This window comes from Peromyscus maniculatus, chromosome 1 (genome assembly GCF_049852395.1).
Source record: "Peromyscus maniculatus bairdii isolate BWxNUB_F1_BW_parent chromosome 1, HU_Pman_BW_mat_3.1, whole genome shotgun sequence".
NCBI classification, from domain to species: domain Eukaryota; kingdom Metazoa; phylum Chordata; class Mammalia; order Rodentia; family Cricetidae; genus Peromyscus; species Peromyscus maniculatus.
Window position 1 is genome coordinate 200,484,793 of NC_134852.1, and position 22,875 is coordinate 200,507,667.

The 22,875-nt window shown below is 46.4% G+C and overlaps 1 protein-coding gene across 5 annotated transcripts; it reads left to right on the forward strand.

The window, feature by feature from the left end:
• Positions 1-53: 53 nt before the first annotated feature.
• Positions 54-21,166, forward strand: LOC102907238 (glutathione S-transferase omega-2). 5 transcript variants are annotated; one of them, XM_006983304.4, is made up of 7 exons: positions 54-627; positions 6,652-6,882; positions 7,154-7,262; positions 9,574-9,796; positions 11,101-11,202; positions 19,622-19,728; positions 20,888-21,166. In XM_006983304.4, exons 2-7 carry the CDS (start codon positions 6,849-6,851, stop codon positions 21,057-21,059), a joined length of 747 nt encoding a protein of 248 aa, XP_006983366.1. In that variant the 5' UTR covers positions 54-627; positions 6,652-6,848; the 3' UTR covers positions 21,060-21,166. The 5 variants fall into 5 exon arrangements, with proteins under 5 accessions (XP_006983366.1, XP_076419387.1, XP_076419386.1 ...); XM_076563272.1 differs by having other exon boundaries at positions 79-209; XM_076563271.1 differs by having other exon boundaries at positions 124-260.
• The last annotated feature ends 1,709 nt before the right edge of the window (positions 21,167-22,875 follow it).

Below are 22,875 nucleotides of genomic sequence, written 5' to 3' on the forward strand. Positions count from 1 at the left end.
CAGCGAGAATGCCGGGGTGATTCGTTCTTAAGAGCGCATAACAATCACCCGCGGCTCGGCGCCTGCCATTTAGCCTCACAGTGATGTGGGGCCGCACCCTGGGGAGCCGGTTGACTTCACAAATGGGACAACTAGCGCCCTCGCTCCGGGAGGAGCCACCTGTGCCACTGGCCAGGCCTCGACGGCTCCTCGCGGATCTCCAGTAGGATGTGAGGCCAGATGCTGAGGCGCACCCGTCCGCTTCCCGACCTCCTCTCTCGGTAGCCACAGAGAGCGGGCCGAGCCGCCATTTCTCCAGCCAGCTGCTGTAACGCGGTCGCCTATTGGTTCGCTCTTCCAAACGCGTCGGGTATTGGCTGGAGCGGCGGCCAATTGCGGAGCAGAGCCGTACGAGAAGGGGCCCGCCTTCCTGTCTGCCGCCCGGCTCCCCAACTCCCCCCAACACCGGGGTGGAGCGGTAACCCCTGGGGGGTGCCACGCCGCCACTGGGTGGTTCAGTCTCGCCTGCCGTGCATTGGAGGGGAAGAGCATTTTGAGGTCAATTCTGAGCTTTGGGAACTTCTCAAATTTGGGCTCTCAGAAGAGGATTAAGTTTTTTTTCCACTTTCACTTTAAAAGAACGCCCAAGTATGTAACCATAGCTAATGTTTCATTTTCTCAAATTGCCACACAAAAAAAGTGTAAGGGAGCTTAGAACATAGCACTAGGGTAAAGAAATCATTAAAAAAAAAAAAAAAAAAAAAAAAAAAAAGCCGGGTGGTGGTGGCTCTTTAATCCCAGCACTCAGGAGGCAGTGAGAGAGAGTGGATCTCTGTAAATTCGAGGCCAGCTTGGGCTACAGAGCAGGTTCCAGGACAGCTAGGTCTACACAGAGAAACCCTGTCTCAAAAAGCCAAAACCAAAAAAAAAAAAAAAAAAAAAAAAAAAAAAAGGCAATAATCGAAGAACAAAGAAGGAGTCTTTAAGCCAGATACCGGTAATCAAAATTAAATTGCTTTTTTTTCTGGCTTGGATGAAGACTGGCAAGTACCATCCCCCAGACAGGAGTTCCTGCCTTCAGCTTGGCATTAATTGATTTATGTTTTCTGATGAGGACACAAGGAGGCAGGGGAATTTCATTTCAGGGACTGCCTGTTTTTTAAAGGCTATGAAAGTCTTCTCTGCTACATTCAAATACTAGTAAACATAATAACAGCTAATGTTAAAAAACTTGCCAGATGAAAGACACATGGTAAGTATTAATTGTTTACCATACTGATCCAAATAAAACTTCTAAACCGCATGGTACTCTTCCCTCCACATTACATAGTAGAATGACGGGGCATTAGACTATCGGTAGAGGAGGTTTTTTGTTATTTGCCCAAGGCAGTGCAGCTATTAAATGCTGATACGATTCCAATGTAGCCTGTGCTTGTAAAGTCTGTTAAGGATGCTCTTGAGATAAGAGTTTACATGTCTATAAAATTCTTACTCAACAGCTCTTGCATTTAGTTATTAAGCCAACACAGAATAATATGAGCTGTTGTTATCAGTGGATTGCACATTCTCCAATTTGACTACTTTAGAATAGAAAAGAAAAATTGCATATGTATTGAATATGTTCAGACTTTTCATGTTAGTATTCCCTAAGCAATAGAATGTAACCAAAGTCTCCCTGTGTTGGGCATTGTAAATAATCTAGAAGTGGTTTGATGTATTGGGGGGGGGGGGGGATGTGTGTAGCTGGAGTTTTCTCTCCAGGCCCTACCAAGCCCCGGCAGTTTGACAGCCCACTTATAAAATAAACACACAGATGCTTATATTTACAAACTGTATGGCCGTGGCAGGCTTCCTGCTAAGTTCTTATATCTTAATTAATCCATTTCCATAAATCTATACCTTGTCACGTGGCTCGTGGCTTACCGGCATCTTCACATGCTGCTTGTCATGGTGGCCGCTGGCAATGTTTCTCCCACTCAGCCTTCCACTTCCCAGAATTCTCATCTCTCCTTGTCCCGCCTATACTTCCTGCCTGGCCACTGGCCAATCAGTGTTTTATTTATACAGAACCATATCCACAACAGATGTGGTTAGATTATTTGCAAACACGACATCATTTTATATAAAGTATATGCAATTTAGTGTTTAAAGAGGGCCCTGGAAGTAATTCTGGGTGGATACTGGGGAATGGTTTGATTCAGATCCACCTTTTTTGGCCACATCACTATCATGGTTTGGGTTTAGCAGAAAATGTTGATATTTTTGCTTGAGTTTACAAACTTTGATGTCAAAATCTTGAAATTTTGTTTTGATCATTTAAATATTATCAAGATGCATAAATGTGTTACATATTATAAAGTTAAGTAGGATCAGGGAAACAAGTAAGTACTTTAGAAAGTCTCCCTTGACTCAGTTTGTCTTAAGTGGAAGGGAAAGGACTTCCTGTGGTAACTTTAGTAACCTTGTCCATATGTCCCGAAGTCAACTTCATTGTAACACCAGATTCCCTCTGATTCCCACTCCCTGCAAACCTGGACTAACAGCAGATGTGAGAATAGAGTTCTTTCCCTCATCTGATCCTAGAATTCAGTGAGCAAGAATGGAACACCCAGTAATGTAATCCTTCATGTCATGTAGGCTTTGAAATAGAGGAACATATAGAGTAATAGAGTTTCTGAAATAGAGGAACATAGTTTCTGCTAGTATTAGAGACTGAAGTGACTAGTGATTTTTTTTTTTTTAACTCAAGGCAGACATATAGTTCACGCCTTTAATTCTAGCACTCTGGAGGAAGAGGCAGGTAGATCATCTCTAAGTCTGAGGCCAGCCTGGTGTACAAGTTGACCCTGTCTTGGAACAAAAAAACACAGCAAAACAAAAACATACAGACAGAGACAGACAGACAGACACACACACACACACACCATGGATATGATTATATTTCAGATGCCTGGAAACTTTTGGAATACGTTTCTATGAGCTTGTTACATTTTTTTTTTTTGGCTTGAGTTGGTCAATATAGTAGAGATGCAAACCTGAAATAGCATAGACAGAACCTTTGCAGAAAACCACTTAGGAGTTGCCTACTGAATCTCTAAGAGGAAGTGGAGAACAAGCTTAAAGGTCATGATTAAAATCCTTCTGAGAAAACTGTTGTGATCTTTGGTGAGATTAAAAATCGCATTACTGGAACGTAGCCTGCACCATTCAACACATCCAGCCGGCATTACACTGCTAACCGGTGAAATGAGGGCCATGGGTTGGAGTCTCACTCGGACATGCCCCGCAAGGCTCTATTGCAATGTGTGTCTTCTTGATGAGAAGGCACCGCTACCAAAATGCATTTTTGTTCATTAGTATTTCTCTTTAATTTTGGGGTACACTGAGCTAAAACTCCACTGACGAGGTCTGCATGATTTCATTCCACACTCAAAACCATCGTGGACATACCGTTAAGGTTGTCATCTTAAACAAGGAAAAAGTGGAGGACTAAGAGGCTCAGGATTTTGCCCAAGGGTCAAAAGGCAGGTTGCACAGCCTGTGTGGCTCCAGTGCCCATTTGCAGACCCTGACCTTACAGTACTGCCCACAGATGAAGAATGCTTCCCGCCTCTGTCTAAAGTGCACCAAATAGACTTGACCTTCCATGTACAGGCATACCTTTTTTTTTCCTTCTTGAGACAGGGTCACTATGTAGTCCTGGTTGGCCTCAAATTTGTGGTCCTTTTGCCTCAGACTCAAAGTTCTAGGATTGTAACATGTACCACAACAGCTTCCCTAGGTAAGCCTTTAATAAGTGGCATTTCCAGCTCTCAGATTTAGTTTCCTTTAGAAGGAGAGGGGAAAATGGGAAATAGAGCCTCTTCTGGCACAACAGAACCTTCTCATTTGCAAATGGAATTCCCATTCTGACCACTGTTAGCTCAGCCATTGCAACATAAACTATGAATGATCAAAACTGCCAAATCAAAACCGCCAGGCTAACTCAGGCCAGCTGCTGGATTTTGTGCAGCTCAGAGAGCTAAGAATGCTTTTCAAAAATAGTGTTTTAAGTAGCTGAAAATATCAAAATATAAATCATAAATTGTGATGTAGAAATCGTACAAAAGTGACCCACAGTAAATGGTTTGTGAATGGTGGACTTGGAGTGATGTGTCAATATACGTACATCTATTGTAACTAAGGCACCACTTCTATTGGGGTGTAAACAGTAGAGGAAGCTCTGCGTGGAGGTGGGGAGAACAGGAGCTACCTCTATGTCCTGCTTTCTACTCTTAGGAACATAAAGCAGCTCTAAAAGTTATAGGCTATTAAAACACCTGTCAGTCTCAGTGTCCATAAGTAAGGTTTTATTGGTGCACAGCTGTACCCATTCATTCGTATATTGCCTATAGCTGTTTTTGCATTACAAGAGTTGAGCAGCTGAGACCTGAAAAGCATTTACTCTGTGGGGAGAAGTCTTCTGAATGTCCATTCCATTGCCTCTGGTACTGACTAAGCTGCTGGATGACAAGTGTTGTCCCCAGAGCTAAAATTCTTCTCCTTTCTTACATTTACCAGTTGTGAGACATTTAACAAGTCTCAATCTTGTTAGCAACCCCCACACCGTTTACTCATCCTTTGAATGGCAGATCAAGTCCTATAGGACACTTAAAGGACCAGTTAAGAGTTAAATGAAGTAATAAAGCACCAAACAGATCAGCAATAGCTCATTTTGACTTTGAAAATCTGCCTTTCTCTTATGCCTCCCCTTTTAGAATCTGAATGTGTCTTTCTCAGTTACCTGCTATATTTATGGGAAAGGTGAATTTTTAAAAAAGCAATTAAAAAGGAGGACATGATAGCTTCTAAGAAGTTGAGGTTTTTATTGTAGATGTAGGGAAGAACACAGCAGAGGCAGAGACATGTGGGAAAGTCTGGAGTGGACTTAACTGGCAGACTGAGTTGGGCCATGTGAGGAGAGGGGGAAGAAGAGAGGAGAAGAGTCCCTGGGCTGGAGAACTTTAGGGTAGGGTCAGGGTATACCAGCCAGGAGGACCCTGTACCAGGTAGGGACTGAGGGAGGCTGGACGAACCTGGTGGCCAGCATCTGCTTTGGTGTGCTAATAGGCACCTCCTCAGTCCATTGTCCCGGGTTGAGACCTAACAGAAGGTACATTAGTCTGCTCAGAAGCCCCCTCCTCACCAACACTCATGGCTATGTCCCTTGCTCCTCTTTTATCATCAGGCTTGTCCTTGATCAAAGTCAGTTCCAGGGAAGTAGCTGCTTATGCCTGCATCTGCCAGGTTGAAAGTGCCAGCAAGGCACTTAACCGTTTCCTTAACCATTACCAGGTGGCACCTTCGCACTTCCAAGCATTGATCCAAACACTCCTGCTCTTCCCTACTTCCTATATCGGAACTATCGATGATGCATTGGCGTTTACGCTGAACTCCCACAGATTCACTGGATTCTTGACTAAAACTATGGTTTAATTTGTTCTAAAGACTTCAAAGATTCTTATTCCATAAAAAAATATCATTATTATCCAAGACATTCTGGAGAGGTGAGAATCCCAAAGATGTCCATCTTATAAGCCTCAAGCAAAGGCTCTGTTATTTTAGTGACAAAATATTTAGATCCAACAATGAGGCTGCCATTATGTGCTGTGCGTTTTTCTGGACATAAACTCTCCACTATTGCAGCCCATGACAATGGGCCTTTTAAGAGTCTTTGGACTTTTAAAATTCTTTGACTCTATTAATTTCTCACTTTGGACAAAAAAATTATTTTTCTGGTAAAAACATTTTTCTGGAGGCACTTTTGTAAAGGAGGACTAGTATTGATCACATGGCACAGCAGGTTAGGAAATGAAGTAAATCAGAAATAATTGAGTGTAAATGAAACACATAATGCTTTTCTTTCATTCCATAAAATGTGTGTTTGCAAGCCATTTGCACTTCATCTCAGTCCTGGAAAGGTAAAGGAATTCCTTTTCCACCTGCTGGAATTCAAGCTCTCAGCTCACCAGTGTCAGAGTTCAGGCCAGCTGCCTCCTCAACCTCATGCAGACAGGAGCTGTGTTGCTGGGCTGTGTGTCCTTGAAAACTAAAGCACTTCTGTCTGAAAGTCAGGCTGGAGGAGGACTCAGAAACAGCTCTTGGTCTCTAGGCATCTTGTTCTTATTCACTGCCAGTTTTGCAGAACTTGGTTAGAAATCTCACAAATAGAGTATCAGGGAGAGGTGAGAGCAGTGTGGAATTGAAGCAGACATTCACTTTCTGAGTGATGTGAGGTCTCTTCTAAAGTCTTTCATTCCATTTGCCAAACCATGAGAAAGTTTGGCCTTATTTATTTCTTTATTTCTTTATTTATTTAAAAGCAAGCTGAACACGTTATACAGAAGGTATGGTCAATTATCTGCTTAAGATGGTGATTTGTAATGGAAAGGAAAAATTATTAGCCTGGAAAATTTGTATTTAATTCTTCTGAAATCCACGTTGGGGTTTAAATGTCCAGTCATGTGGGTGAGGGCCACCAAATGCTTTCCCTGTGTGTCTAAAGCAAGAAGTTTGGTAATGTTTCTCTTGCCCCTTTACGGTCTTCCGTATCTGGGGCAGCGTTTGGGAGGGGCTGGATTATCCTAGCTCCAGCCCCAGCGGTCCCAGTTCATTTCCTCTCTGCCTCATCAGAGCGCTGTCGACGGTTGAGAAACTCAATTTGGGTCTGGAGTGAGTGCAGCTGCATCTGGAGTCAGCAGCAGCAGCAGCAGCAGCAGCAGCAGCAGCAGCAGCGGCAGCGGCAGCGGCAGCGGCAGCGGCAGCAGCAGCAGAGAGCCACAAGGCGGCGACTGTGAGCTTTCGGGTACTGCATAGACACCTGGAGATTGATGTCTGGGGATGGCACCAGAAGCCTGGGGAGAGGTAACCTTCAAGACTTGGACCCTCGGGCTGAGGGAGAGGCGTGGTGGGGCTGCTCTCTCTGGACAGGAGTAACTGGGCCTTGGCCTGTAAACTAGAGGATAGAAGACAGACTTGGACGGCTCCGCTGCACAAAACTGTGTGCAAGTGTCCTCTCTGGAACTTGAGAGGCTCAGTACACAGACTCCTCCCGGAATGTCCGTGAGGTTAGCAAGTCCCCTCCCCCCAGGGCTAACCAGATTCTCCATCTTCTCACCCCTGCCCCTCCCTGCAGGAAGCTGTGCCCCAGGGCCAGTCCCCGAGGGTGTGATCCGCATCTACAGCATGCGGTTCTGCCCCTACTCGCACAGGACTCGCCTGGTCCTCAAGGCCAAAGGCATCAGGTGAGAAACCGAGGCCAAGTGTTCCCTGAGCACGTTGTTCACCCCTCATCTCCAGGGAGAGATATTTAAAGTCTCGGGCTCCTAGAGGGACTCCTCTTCTCTTCTTCTGAGGCTGAGTGACTCCAAGGACTGATTTTGTGTAGCCTTTCCTGAAACACTGAGTTCTTTTCCAGATCAGATTTTCATGAACTTTCAGACAAGGCAGAGTAAATTGAATGATGCTGTTGGTGAACTGGTCCCCACCCACCCACTATTTAGGAAGGGCACAGCCAAGCTCATTGAGGCCCCCTCACTGCACTGATGTAAGCCTACCTCTGCCCCAAGCAGCGTGGATTAACCGTTCTATTTCATCATGGTGCTTAGCTATGTCCAACATTTCCCAATTCATTCTTTCTACCACCTCTTCACCTCTCCCCCACCCTGTGGCAACCATAAACAGAAAGGAGTGGGGGGAGGGGAAGAGTCTGCCTCATTGGAGGACCAGAAGAGAGCCTGGCACTCAGTAGGTATTCAGGAAGTGTTTGTTGGGGATGTAGCTGAGTTGGTAGGAGTCTCAGCATGCATGAGACACTGGTTCACATGCCCAGTTACCACTTGAAACCAAGTGTGGAGGAACATCCTGTGATCTCAGAACTTGGGGGACCAGGCAGGGGGATCAGAAGTTCAAGAGCGCTCTTGCTTACATATCAAGTTCCAGGTCAGCCTTGGCCACATAAGACCCTGCCTCACACACAAAACTCAAGTGTCGCTCCAGCCTCTGGAGTGACAGGGCTTGGGAAGTCCATCGTAGGAGTTGGCATCCGAGTTTCAGTTCATGTCAATGAATAGGGAGACCAATATGGAGATATTTTAAATAAAATGATGTTAACTCTGTACACATGCATAGATATAACATACATTTCCAGATTATTCTCTGCTGGCTCAAATCTATTTAGCCCTATGGTTACCTGTTCTTTTTGTTTGCTTTTAGAAAAATCAGAGCAATACAATGTGTTGCTAATTTGGGGACAAACTGACAGCTTAGGAAATGATACAGATATTTCTGGGGTTTTGTTGTTTGTTTTGAAACAGGGTCTTATGTAGCACAGGCTGACCACACATGTGTCTGAGGATGACCTTGAACTTTTGATCCTTCTGGCTTTCCCTCCAGAGTGTTGGAATTACAGCAGCAATGTGTCACCATGCCCGGCTTGTGCGATGCTGGGGATGGAACCCAGGGCTTCCTGCAGCTGGGCAAGCATGTTACCAACTATACTACGTGCCCAGACCCGGGACTGCTTTCCGAGTGGAGTTTCTCAGCCTTAGCGCCACTGACCGGCATCTGGGGCCAGACGATTCTTTGCTGGGGAGAGGAAAGGGGGTTGTCTTGTGTACCCCAGGTTGTCTGCCAGTATTCCTACCTTTACCCACTAGGATCGTACCCCACTCCGAGGGTGAAAATCAAAGTGTCCCTAGATATTGATATTCATTCCTTGCATGTGGAAGAGGTAAAATAATCTTGTTAAGAGCCACTGCTTTGAAGAAAGTAACCATTTGTTTCCTTTACTCTTTTGAAACGTGTGTTTGTGCCTCTGGTAACTTCCTGGTTTTGAACCTCCAGTAATAATAACGAGAAGGGGAGGATTGAAAAGTGATTGTATGCTAATTAATGTGCTAGATACACGTGGTCACTGTTTTGATCATCACAATGATACTGAGAGATGGGTACAGGTATTACCTCCTAATAGTTACGGACACTGAGCACAGAGAGGGGAAGGAATTGACTAAGATTTCAACTTGAGTGTACAGCTTGATGTGGGCCTTGTGATCTCAACTGTTAACGTTCACCAGTGTCTGTCATGACCTGTAAACGGAACATATTTTTGTGATTGTTAATGTTTTGGTTTTGAGACAGGGTCTCACTATGTAGCCCATGTGTTCTCTAACTTACAATCCTCCTGCCTCTGTCTCCTGGGTCCTGGGATTCCAGACCTGAGCCACCATGTCCTGTTGGGTTTGTGCTTCCAGCTCTCAGTGCTGTGGCTGGCTGAGTGCGTATGGAGTCAATCAGCCTGGCTCCCTCTTTGCCTCAGCTGCTTCTTAGTAGGTGACATCGGGCGTGCGATTCGATCACAGGAAAAGAGAAGCCACAGAACAACCCACACCTCCGCAGGAACAAACACAAACATGTCACATATTTTACACAAAATGCTCACGTTAAACAGCTCTAAGCACGAAAGTTACAGCCATGTTTGCGAGGCGAGCATCTTCCTGTACACTTCTCTTTTCTAGCCTGACTTTTCCTTTTGTATTTTGTTTGTTTGTTTTTAAGGCATGAAGTTGTCAACATTAACCTAAAATGCAAGCCTGACTGGTACTATACAAAACATCCTTTCGGCCAGATTCCAGTCTTGGAGAATAGCCAGTCTCAACTTGTCTATGAATCTGTCATCGCTTGTGAGTACCTGGATGATGTCTACCCAGGAAGGAAGCTCTTTCCATACGACCCGTATGAACGAGCTCGCCAGAAGATGCTGCTGGAGCTGTTCTCTAAGGTACACACAATTATGAGGAGCCTCATAGACTTGATTTTACTTTGTGTCCCCCAACTTCAGTCCATTCTCAAATCAACCGTGACATAGTTTCATTTTAACCCTGAAGAGTAGCTCCCGGGGGATTAGAGTCAGGTGTGACCACTGACGTCCATAGTGGACGGCAGAAATGCATGTGGCTAGGAACGGAAGTGTTGCAACAGCCGGAACTACGATTCCTTTAACAGGAACGTTTACTTCTCAAGCTCCAGGTACAAAATATCGGAGTGACGTTCTGTGTGGGGGAAGGCTGCCTTCCCAGCAGGGCGAGAGTGACAGCACTCTGGGAAGTGTGACTAGTGGGACAGTCGTGATAATGGAGAAAAGGTGACAGAAATGACAGTTCCCTTTGAAAAGAAAGAGGAACGACGCAGTGCGGGCCAAGGAGACGGCTCAGTGTCAAGTGCTTGGCGCACAAGCACGAGGGCCTGATTTGGGAGCCGCGACAGCACAGAAAAGGCCGACCTGGCAGTGCCTTCCTGTCATCCCCGTGCTGGGTGGGGGACACAGGAGGATCCCAGGGACTTAGTGGCCAGCTAGTCCACCCGAATCTGCAAACTCTGAGTTCACTGAGAAATTCTATCTCGAAAAGCGAGCCACCAAGCCTGATGACCCAAGTTTGATTCCCCTGGACTCATGTGGTGGAAGCCGAGAGTTGTCCTCAGACCTCCACAGGCATTTGGTGGCACTCAAGCATTTGTGCCGCATGTGTGTGCACATGTGTGTGAACTTGCACTACACACACACACACACACACACACACACACACACACACACACAGGAACACAACATGCACACATACATGCATGTGCACATACAAAAAAGTTCATGTACCCAACTTTGCTATTAATAACATTAATTATGCTATTAATTAATGACATATATTGAACATTCAGGATGTTCTAAAACTTCTGTAACTATTGATTCCCTCCCTGGACTGCCCTGGGAGGGGGTATTGTTATGGAACCATTTATCAGATAGGAACACTGAGGCTTAAAGAGGTTAAGTGCCCTCGCTAAGAGTGTACTGCATGGGGTCAGCTGATCAACAGGGGGCACCAAGAACCCTGCTAAAGCCCCTTGGCTCAAGCAGCTGCTGTGAGAAGTGGTCCTTGGAAGCACAGAGATACCCCAGAGCCTCTCACCAAGGACAGGGACATCTGCACATGGCCAAGTCCTCCTGTGCTGGAGTTGGGACGATTCACTGGGCCTCAGAGTGGGGGCAGTTTTCACCAACAGCTCCACTAAGAACCTGTGTCCTCTGTCTAGGTCCCACACTTAACCAAGGAATGTCTGGTAGCGCTGAGATGCGGGAAAGAGTGTTCGGATCTGAAGGCTGCCCTGCGTCAGGAGTTCTGCAACCTGGAAGAGGTATGAAGGAGCGCCTTTCGTCAGAGGAGGTGGACTAAGCTCTGTGTGGTGTCTCTGACCAAGATACCCTGACACGGTCCACGTGCAGACTTTGGGCCAAGCTTTGATGTGGTGCCTTTCTAGCCATCTGACTGTGACCAGCGGATGCTTGCCTCCCTGGCCTGATTTGGAGTCACTTTGAAGAGTTGTCAAGGATGAGCAATGAGTTTGTCCTTTCCTGGCGTTGTGGCATTGTGGCATTCTCTGAGATTTATCTGCCGATGAGGCTGAGGTCTTGGTTAGCGGCTGTGTGGGACCTAACTGCTGAAGGCGTGTCTAAGGATGGTTTACTCTATCACAGTACAAAGCCAGAGGGAGGGAGTTTCTGTGCTTCCTCAAGAAGTTGGCAGGGACCGAGGCTCATCTTTCTCCTTTGTCACATTTAGTGCAAGGTTTTCATCCTTAAAAACAAGATGGCTGCTGGATCTTCCGGCATCACCTTCTGCCCAGGCTCTAGCAAAGAGAATGGAAGAGAAAAGCAGTGAATGGTGGGACCTTCTTACAGGACTCACCCAGAAATCCAGTGACTGCTTCCACCTCGGGGGCCAGAATTTAGTTGTCAGGTCGTGACTCCAGCAGAGGAGGCTGGAGGATTTATCCTTGAGTTGAGATAGCCAGAATAAAATCAGTTTTGTGCATTTTAGAAATGGAAGGTGGTGTGGATGGAGGAGGAGGTCTTTGCTGGTAGTCTGCTGTACCAGGACAGTAATGGAGCTTCCTACCACCCACCCCACCCTGAGTGTACACTGTGGGCCTTCGGCGTTCTTTACATTTGGTCTAGAGACCAATGAATTCTTTTTATGGGTGAGGTTGCTCCTCTGTTGACAGCCAGAAAACTATCTTTATCCCTTTAAGAGAAGGCTAGCTATTAATATTCTTCCATTTGACTCTATCGACTAGGAAGAGATTAAATTCATACACACTCTTTTTTCCTGTCTTAAAGTTGTACAGTTGCTGTATTTTTGGAAAATGAATGGTAAGATATATTAACTTTTATCCTGAGGCCCGAGGCTGCCACGTCCCCACAGAGGCAGTGGATGGTGGGATCATGATTTTAGGTGTGGCTTTGCTGGATTCCAGAGCCTTGTGCAAGAGGAATCCTGGGGGATGGTTCCAGAACTGCTTCACCTACACCAACACTGTGTTTAATCACAGCGTTGAAGAAGGCATCTGATAAGAGATTCTTTGCCCAGGAAGGGCAACACTGCTTTACAAGAAGCAGTTGAAAGCTTTCGGAATAGAGAGATGTTATTGTCTCTTTGGTTGTGGTGGGTTTTGTTTGTTTCTTATTTTTGAGACAGGGTCTCACTATGTAGCCCTTAAACTCATGGAGATCTACCTGTCTGCCTTCCAAGTGCTGGAATTGAAAGTGTGTGTGTTATCACACCCAGCTAATCTCTCTCTCTCTCTCTCTCTCTCTCTCTCTCTCTCTCTCTCTCTCTCTCTCTCTCTCTCTCTCTCTCTCTCAGTCTCTCTCTCATCTGAACCAATCTCATCCTGTCTGGTTCCTTTCTCATGATCCATGAATACTGGGTCAGATTACGGAACTGAAAACGAAACCCTGAATCCAGGGATCATTGAAAATACATCTTGGTTGTTCTTGCTGCTCTCTGTGTGGATCTGTGAAGTCAGGATGCCAGGCATGGCTCTTCTCTTCAGCTGGGCTCTCTCTCAGGCCAATCAAGCTGGTGTTCTGCGCCACACATTATGATGTGATGCTTTGTGCACACTGTCTTCCTCTTGGCAGCATCCTGCGCAGGCCACCAGTACTCTGGTACGTTGCAGATCAGAAAGGCTGTAAGCTAACTACGAATGCAAACATGAAGATATCCAGAAGCTCAGTGAGGGAGATGGAGACAACTGTTGAGCTCAGTTTGAAGCAAGTTTGTAGAGTGCTCGGCTGGAGACACGCGGAAGAGAGAGCTGGTGTGTGTGTGTGAGAGAGAGAGCAGAGAAGCAGGGTACCACAGCCAGAAGCCTTCCCCCTGGCTAAGGACTTTCCGCTTGATCCTGAAGTCGATGTGAAGTAACTGCCCACTCCAGGCAGGGAAGTCATGGTTCCTTCCTGCTGCGCTCACTGGTGGGAAGACAGAGGACAGGTTGGAGAGGGGACTTGACTGGAGAGGTGTCAAGCGACTAAGACAAGATGGACTTTGGTGGAGGAACTCACGGTGAGGTTGGTTTCCAAGTTTGTACCCAGTAAACACAAGCTGCTGGGACTTGGAGAGAAGATGCAGTTTGTTGTGTCGTGGTGTACAGGACAGAGATGTGGAGACAGAGCTCAGGAGAGTTCTGGGCACTAGACCTTGGGCACAGTTTTCTCAGCTGGCAGTGTTAACAGAAAATATTGGAATGTATAGGCAGCAGGGTGGTGATGAATATATCACAACACTCCCTGAAAAAAATAAGTAAAAAACAAAACCTTGATTTATAACATTTGCCAATTTCAGTGGCAGAACATCCTCCCAGCAAGGCAGGTTTTTTGTTTTGTTTTATTTTATTTTTTCGAGACAGGGTTTCTCTGTGTAGTTTTGGTGCCTATCCTGGATCTCGCTCTGTAGACCAGGCTGGCCTTGAACTCACAGAGATTCGCCTGCCTCTGCGTCCCGAGTGCTGGGATTAAAGGCGTGCACCATGGCCGCTGGGCACAAGGCTGGTTTTTAAGGTACTGTCTCTGAACCCAGTTGGGAAGAGGTGTGGCCAGCTCCAGTGCTGAACAACACTTTTCTGCTTTGTCATTAGTCAGGGCCTCGAAGCCTTGGCTCTGGTCGCCATGTAAGGACCACTGAATGTCCGGCTTTGTTCCGGTGGGCTTGGGTGGGAGTTTGTCCCACTCTGTTTGGAAGAACATTAGCTGCTACATACATGATATCAGAACCCGAAACGGCCAGTGGATGTGAACATGAGAGCCATTCCTCCAAATATTAATGTACAGACTCTAGGGCCTAGAGTACAGGGTCTAGGAGATCCTAGAGAAATCAAAACTTCCCACAGTCATCTGAAAGAAATGCCCCTTAATTCACACCAACATCTCCCTCCTGTATGGTTTGGTTTGGTTTGCTTGTGTTTGAGACAGGGTCTCATTGTGTAGCTTTGACTGTCGTGGAACTCACCAAATACACCAGGCTGTCCTTGAACTCATAGAAATCTGTCTGCCTTTGCCTCCTGCATGCTAGGATTAAAGGCATGGACCACCATGTTCTTCATGTTGGTTTTACAAGCAGGATTTTGTGTGGGCTGAAAAGCTATTGAACTCACATGGTCTTTCTGAGGGACAAATAAGTTGACATTCTGTGTGTGTGTGTGTGTGTGTGTGTGTGATTTCATGTATGGGATTTGGGTGGGCTGTGGGTCTCCATACACTTCAAGTGGGTTTTACAAGCAGGATTTTGTGTGGTCTGAAAAGCCGTTGAACACACATGATCTTCCTGAGGGACAAATAAGCCGATAGTCTCTCCGTCACTGTCTCTCTGTCTCTGTCTCTCTCTCTCTTTTCACCTGTGGGGGTTCGGGTGGGCTTGTGCCGCAGTGGATCCGTGGAGGTCAGAGGACACTCAGGCGCTGGTCCTTGCCTTCCACCTCATTTGAAACAGAGCCTGTCTTTTGTTATTCGCTGCTATAGCCACCACAGGAGCACTGCTGCTCCTGACACGCGCTCCCCAGCTTTGTGTGGTCCTGAGATTGGAACTCAGGTTCTCCTGTGCACACCCACTGAGCCATCCCCCCAGCCCAGGGCCAAGACTTCAATGCAATATCTGTCATGTTGTAGCGCAGCAAGAAACTCAGCTCGAATTTTGTGGCCCTAAGCTCCAGGTGATGTTTTTCTTTTAAAACACGACCTGTATGATCTTTTGATTTCTTTAAAATGTCCAGTTTCCTGGGTGTGTTGGTATGGGCCTATAATTCTTCATGTAGATGATAAAGATAAGAAGGTCATAAGTTTGAGGCTAGCCTGAGCTATGTAGTGAGATTCTGTCTCAGAAAATAGCAACAATAAACTTTTAAAAATATTAAAAATTCACTTAAGATTGAACATTCATATAATATAAATAAAACTTGCTGTTTTGATTATCAAGTCAACAGCCGGCCCTCCTGCCTGCCTGTTTTGAACCCTGGCAAGCATTTTATACGATTGGGATGCTCTGGTCTAGGCACACTTCAAACCTGCCTTGGAACAAACGTCCTAGCTTTTTTTTTTTTTTTGAATCATTTCTCTAAGAAGTGTCCCCCTTTCAGTTTTATTTTGTGCGGTATTGACTTTCCCACTTGAGCATCACACTGGAGCCAGGCTCTGTGTTTCTCGACTTGGTGGATTCTGGCATGGCAGGACCTATCGGGGGTCTTCTGCTACCGGTGACTTTCTCAAACCATTCTCGTGGAAGTAGTCGTCATCTCTAGTCCAGTGCAGTGCAGTAGCTTTCTAGACTGGCCAGATTTTTTCTGGTGTTTTTTGGTTTCCCCTCATAGTCTGTGATCTTGCCGTTAGGCATTGGCTCTGAGTTCTGGTTTTGCCTGGTTTCTTTCCAGCCATTAGCAGATTTGATGGAGCGAGGGCTGACACAGTGCCCAGGGAATGGGGACCCGAAGTCTTCATCTTCCCATGGCCAGAAGGCACTTTGTGGTTCAGCTTCTTGATGGTTGTTGGTCTGCTTTGTATTCCCATCACTTGCATTCCCGTGCAGAGTTTCCCACATGGCCTAGTCACACGCCTTGTGTGCAGTTTGTCTGAGGGGTGTCTGCTTACATAGTGTGTGTGCCATTCAAAAGCTCCTGTGGTTTATTGAGTTTAAGTTTCACCCATAATCTTAACTTCTTTTTTTTCCTCCTCACCCTCCATCCCATCTTTCCTACATTTTTTTCAGAAGAAAAAATGACTCACTGTGTAGCCCAGGCTCTCTGTCCCCCTGCCTCAGCTTTTCCAGTTCTGGCATTAAAGGCCTGTTCTGCCATACTCAGCCATAATGTCATATGCATAATGTTTAATTTGCATTTTCATCTTTACAAACAAAAAGACATTTTTTGCCCATTTGTTTGTGCTGCTTGGTCAAGTTTACTGTCTTGTAAAAATTGTTCAAGGATGCTGTCCATCTCCACTCTAAGATCATACTAGCTTTCCTTGTTAATTTGTACAGTTCCATTTAAAGAGTTTCTCATATTTGAAGGTTATTTGACTATTTTTAAAACACATTTTTGTTTCCTTTTGTTTTAACTTTTGTGCTAACTTGTCTCTCGTGGGTATGGAAGTATAGCATTTTAACAGGGGAGTATTTCCTGTGGAGCTTTCTCTAATTGTTTTCAGGCACAGGACAGCCCTCTGCCTCCTCAGAGATGTGGAGGGTATTCACTGGTGTTTGCATCCACCATTGCTTTACAATAATTTGGTAACTTTTACAAAATATATTTTGAATAAAAGCATTCAGCCCATTCAAAGGATTGCAGCCGAGGATTTTCAGATTATCTCATCAATCCTCAGATCTTGGCAGCTGTATTTTGCATCTTCATAGAATAACTTGGTCCTAATTGGTGGGTGGGGAATGGTCAGGTCCTGCCAGAGTCTCACCTCTCAACCGTCTTCCCAGCGGAGCGGTTGTTCTTTGCATAGGAACCCTTTCACTGCATTGTGAGTTGAGTCTTGGCTGTCCAGTTTCTGTGTGGCAAGGGCCTGAAATTTAAATCTTGAAACCTCCTCTTATTTTCTTCTGAACTCAAAAGATCTCTGTTCCAGAGCCAAGTGCTTTGCTGTAGCCTCTGGATACGGGCTTGATTCTACTGCTTCTGTCCTGGACGGTGCCTTTGTGCCTTTGCAGAAATGTGTGTGACTTCCAACTCTCAGAATTCTTCCCCTCCTCCACCAAGCACAGGGCATCCAGTGGGAGACACAGCACTGCTTGAGGATCAGAGACCAAGGATTTCCTGGTGATGGACTAAATGATGGCAGGATAAAGCTGGCGGCCATCGCAAGGGTTAAAGATCTTATATTGGACTTTTTGGAATATTTGGTCTAAAGAAGTCTGGGATTAGCTTTTTAAAATCGCTCTTCTGTTACCAGAATTGGGGTGGTATGTGGCCCAAAACAGTACGTGGTCCAAGAAGTAAGTTCCCCCAGTTCTATAACACTTGTTTCTCAAAAGCCTTTAAAGATGTTTTTTCTCTTTAACTTAAGAGAGGGAGCCCTGGCCACTCAACCACACCACCAATGGCCACCAGGGGGAGCTCCACACACTTCTCCCACTTGAGTTCCCTGCTGTTATTCCTCTTTTACCCGTCTAGGGGGAGCCCGAGAGCTCCCTAGCAGGAGGTGAAGGGCTTCTCTGGTTCCTGGGTGGAAATAAGGCATCTTCTCCTCCTTTGTTATTCCTTATCACACCTCTCGTCGTCCTTTTCAGTAACTTGGGAAAAGAGAGCAAATTTTGTATTACTATTTAAAAATTTTTTACTTATTCATATTTTTATTAATCGTTGTGTATATGTATAAAGTGTGTGTGTGTGTGTGTATATGTATAAAGTGTGTGTGTGTGTGTGTGTGTGTGTGTGTGTGTGTGTGTGTGTGAAAGCATACATATGTGGATGTCAGAGGGCAACCTTTTGGTTTTCCTCTGCATAGTCAAGGTGTCTTCCCATGAGCTTCCCTGGATTCCTCAGTTTCAGCCTCATATCTGCAAGGAGTACAGGGATTACAGAGGTCTCATTAATCTATCTGGCTTCAACTATTTTTTTGTTTGTTTTTACCTGGGTTTTGGGGATTTAAACACGTGTTCTCACACTTTCATGGCATGCACATTTATCCTCTGATCCATCTCTCCAACCTCAGAACTGTGGCTGGTGGGAGAAAGGTTGTCCTGGGTCCCATGTTGCATCAGAGGTAAAGCTCAGCACACTGAGCAGATCTTTGAGAACAAAGCCCTGATCATACCACAGCTAAGAGAGCCAGGGCATTTGGAGTGTGCCTGGCTTTGGGTGTCATTTCTGCTCAGTGATGTCCACCTTGAGATTTTTGAAATAGGGTCCCTCACTGGCTTGGGGATTGATGAATCGGTTAGCTCTCTGACAGGGATTCTGGAGGATTCACCTGCTTCCCCCTCCTCAACACTGCTGGGAACACATGTGTGCACCTCCAGGCCAGCCTTTTCTACACGGCTTCTGAGGACCAGATTTAGCTCGTTAGGCTTGTGTGGCAAGCCCTTCACCTACTGTGCCTTCCCCCAGCCCTGAATTTACAGTTGGACCCTTTGTAACGTTCTGCCCCTCGGCAGGCTCTCCAAATCTAAGATGGAAATATCAGCACAGCTCCTTTCCACAGCTCCCTCGGCCCAGCAGTCTCCACTGGCAGCAAGAGACAGGTGTTGAGCTGGTTGCATGCTGTGTAGGTCGGTGTGAGCAGTTGACTTAGCTGTGTAGGTCGGTGTGAGCAGCTGACTTAGCTGTGTAGGTCGGTGTGAGCAGCTGACTTAGCTGTGTAGGCCGGTGTGAGCAGATGACTTAGCTGTGTAGGCCGGTGTGAGCAGCTGACTTAGCTGTGTAGGCCGGTGTGAGCAGTTGACTTAGCTGGGAGCTTGGCCTCCAGCTGTTCTGTTTGGGAAACCGTGGTTCAGCAGTGACTGCCTTTGCTTGGGAAAACTGCAGGCACTTTCTTGTGGCTCTCTGGCTATGGTCTGTCCAAAGTGTTTTCCTTACAGTCCACCTATGTGGGTTGGTTTATCCCACTTGAGAAATTTTTGTATTTTGTTATAGAGTGTTGATGATGTTGAGTAGCATGAAGTTTGAGGAATTTGAATACCAGAAGGACAATGCTAGGATGCAAGGGAACCCACTGAACGACATTGATCTGTCCAGCCTTAGATCTGAACCCGTTGAGAGGTCAAAAGAATGACCATTGGAGAGTGCAGCATCCCCTTTAGTATAAAGAGTGTGTGGGAGATGAGGTCACAACTCCAGCAAGTGGGGTTTCTACTGCTGCTTCTTAGCAAATGGCTCACTTTTCATGTCCCTGGGAATGGGCAATGCTGGCCTAAAGCAAGCTTCCCAGCTCAAAGCTGAGATGATCTGGAGACAGCCTAGGACTTGGAGGAGCCTGTCCCAGGCTGGGGGAAGGGCTGGGCCATCTCTGCCTGGGTTGCTCTTGACTAACTCCAGTCAAATGAGCCAGCCATGTTGTTCGTTCAGTGTTGAAGGGAGGCAGGGAACAGGATGTGGCCAAGACTGTGGCCCTGAAGGAGCTAGGCCAATGCTGGCGGAGGGAGGAAGCGGTCTCTTGGAAATGGAACACTGACAAGCTAGCTCTCTCTCCTTCCTTGTAATTAACTGTCGTTTTTATTTAGCATCTGTAAACATGTCAGCAAATGTGTAAATTAACTGGCTATTGTTCTGTGTATATTTCTAGATTCTTGAATATCAGAGCACTACCTTCTTTGGTGGAGACCGAATATCCATGATTGATTACCTCTTCTGGCCCTGGTTTGAGCGGCTGGATGTATATGGACTGGCTGAGTAAGACATTTGACTATGTGACTGCAAATTCACTGAATGTCAATTGTTGAGATGCTCTGGGTACCACTAACTCCCCTGTGGACTGTCTCAGCATTTGTGAAACAAAAATCAGGGCTGGAAGCCACTCATGCATGCTTCCTTGTCCAAAACGCACCTGTGTTCTTCTCCCACTAAGTACAGGCTCATGTGTCACCTACATCTCTGTGGCTAAGACTCTGTGCAAAAGCCTCCCTGGTGCTTCAGAGTCTGCTGTCCCCTGTGATTCACACAGACGAAATCATCTGTAGCGCCTCCCGTGGCCGCACACCTGGGCCTACGGAGTCACAGCACATGCCACACACCTGAGTCCCATCCCACATCCCCCAAATAGGAATGACCTTTAAAAACCAGAAGGTGCCAAAAACAATGTGTGCACTCTTCATGTAAACAAATGGCAGCCACATATCACGGGAGTATCACACTCCCGTGTTTAAAGTGTGGCAGGGCTATTTAAAGCTTGGTCACCTCGAAGCTCAGAGGTGACACCGGACGCAAGAACTGCTGCCCACTCAGATCTCTGCCAGCCACATTAGGCATGCTGAACACTTGTAGTATTTGAAAAGTAGTATTCTTCCAATCAGACATAAGGTGACTGGATATTTAGACATGCAGATAAGTTATAAAAACTCATCTCCCAGATTGTCCTGGCTCCCATCCACCAGCTCTCTTACCTTAGCTTATCATCTTGGAGACCCTAGAACCCGACTTCCCCTGTGCATCTTTGAAAAGGCCCGTATTTCAAGGTTTCATGATTATTTTATTTATTGTAAAGGTGTTTGGGAAACTGCTCTCCTTTTCAAAGCCGTAAAAGTAAAATCTGCAAATGGCCCAAGACTGTTAGCTTGAGAGGGTATTGGTCGGTCAGTCAGCAATGAATGGAAGACACTTGATCCCCCTGCCTCAGTTCATGAGCATTTTATCACCTTCACAGAAGCCATTGTATTAATGTCAACAGTTGGACACACAGTTCCAAGAAAGGCTTTTTCCTTGGCAAAGATCAGGCTTCCTGCATAGTAACTAAGCTTACCATATTCCCAAAGAGACCCATAGTTTTGTTTCAGTCCAGTGCATAAAGTGCTAAACGCCTCTTTGCCAATGCTTCCCTTCTGCTGTCTTGCAGCTGCGTGAATCACACCCCGATGCTCCGGATCTGGATCGCCACCATGAAGCAGGACCCCGCAGTCTGTGCCCTGCTCATCGATAAGAATGTTTTCCTAGGCTTTCTGAATCTCTATTTTCAGAACAACCCTTGTGCCTTTGACTTTGGGCTGTGTTACCCAGCCATTCGGTAACTGCTGCATTGCCCAGGGTTCTCAGAGTATCTGATTCTGCATCATGGGTTGTCTTGGGGGGGTCAGTGCATTTTTTTGAGGTCTTTAATAAATGTGGAAATGAAGAATATAGACTAATCATCATGTGTCTGACCCCTGTAGCCTGTAGCTTCTCATGATTCTCTGAAGTGGAAGTGCTTTTGGGAGCTGGAGTGACTCCAGGCTCCTTGGCCTTTGGAACGCTCCAAAAGCCTCTCTGGTGAGAAGGAACCCTGAGAAGAAGGAGGAAGAGGAGAAGGAAGAGGAAGAAGAAGGATGGGATGAAGAGGAGGAGAGGGGGAAAGAAGAAATCAACCCCACATACTCTATGTTGAAATATCATTCTTTTAGCAGAGAAACACGCTGCCCACATGGAAAGGCATGCGTATCATTTCTATTCAAACTTTGGCCATGGGCCTGGGAGACACCCAAGGGTCTTGTGACTGGAAAAAATTCTAAAGCAGGAAATGAAACACCCATTTATCACTCTGGACTAACTACGTCAGAATCTCACTGGTGTTACTGGAGCTCAGGATGTCTCACAAAATGTTTTATTAACCAGCATCCTGTCTCCAAAACACCCTCCCCTCTCATCCCAGTCACAGGCCAAGGTCACTTCTGGATATGCGTCACATACCCAGTTGGTTCCAACGGATGCCTCCTGTTGCGTATTGGGTACCAAATCCTGGACCATGGGGAGGGGAGGCTAACACCGATGAAGACACGGACCCTGCCCCATGGACCGTATCTCGGCATCAGCTTGGCCCAGCGTTTAGCTGTGGTGTGCTGGCCTTGCCTTGCAGTGACGGTTTGGCTTGGCTTCCACGTAGCCCTCCATCAACCTGTCCAGGCAGTGCCGTGCCACCAAAGACTGAGCAGGCAGTAGACTGTGGAGGGCGGCTGGTCTGCCAGCGGGTGCCTTCAGCTGGGAGCTGCTGTCACCTCCCCTGAGGAGGGCTGACACTGTCCCATGCTGTTGGATGCCAGCGCATCATCAGCCTGCGGTCGTTTTGGCTTTGTTCTCACTTCACATTCTTCCAGCACCCCAGCCATGCAAAGAGGCCAGGCAACAGCAAGAGTGATGTTTTGACTTCTCCATGCCCCGGCTTTGGACTCTGTCCACATCAGCCCCGCCCCTCTCCTGGCATCTCAGCTGGCTCTGCTATCTGCTGGCTGTGGGCTTATTTTACACCATATAGTTACCAGGTGCTACTCCATGCCAGTTGCACATAGGCAGACCTCTTTGGTAAGGTGATCAGGCCTGCCAGAAAAGGCACCATGTGACAGGCAGTGTGTGGTACCATCTGCTCCGGATGTGGTGCCCCGTTGCCATGGTACCCAAGTTACTGTAGAGTAGAGTCTGTGAATCACTGTTTCCTGGGATCTATGCTTGGAAAGAGGGAATCATTCCTGCGATCTCCACTGGGGCTGCAGGAACTGATGAATTCTGCAGGTGTCTAGAGAGGCTCCAGCTTATGGCCGAACTGTTGTTGGTACATAGAACTTGCCACATCTCTGAGTTAGAAAGGTGGAGGTATACTCTTGAGGCTTTACACAGTAACATAAAGATTGAAGAACCTGGAACATGGGCTGGAGAAAAATGCTCATTGGGGGAGAGGTTGCAGGCTGATGGTCCTCACCTCATCTGGGTTTCAAATGCCCTTTGGGTATGTGTGACTTCTGCAGGCTTCCAGAGTCCCGGTTGTATTCACAACCTTGAACTTATTCCTTCTTGTTTCTTTTTGCTATTATTTTTCTTCCTTAAAAATTTATTTTTTTTTACATATATATAAATGTT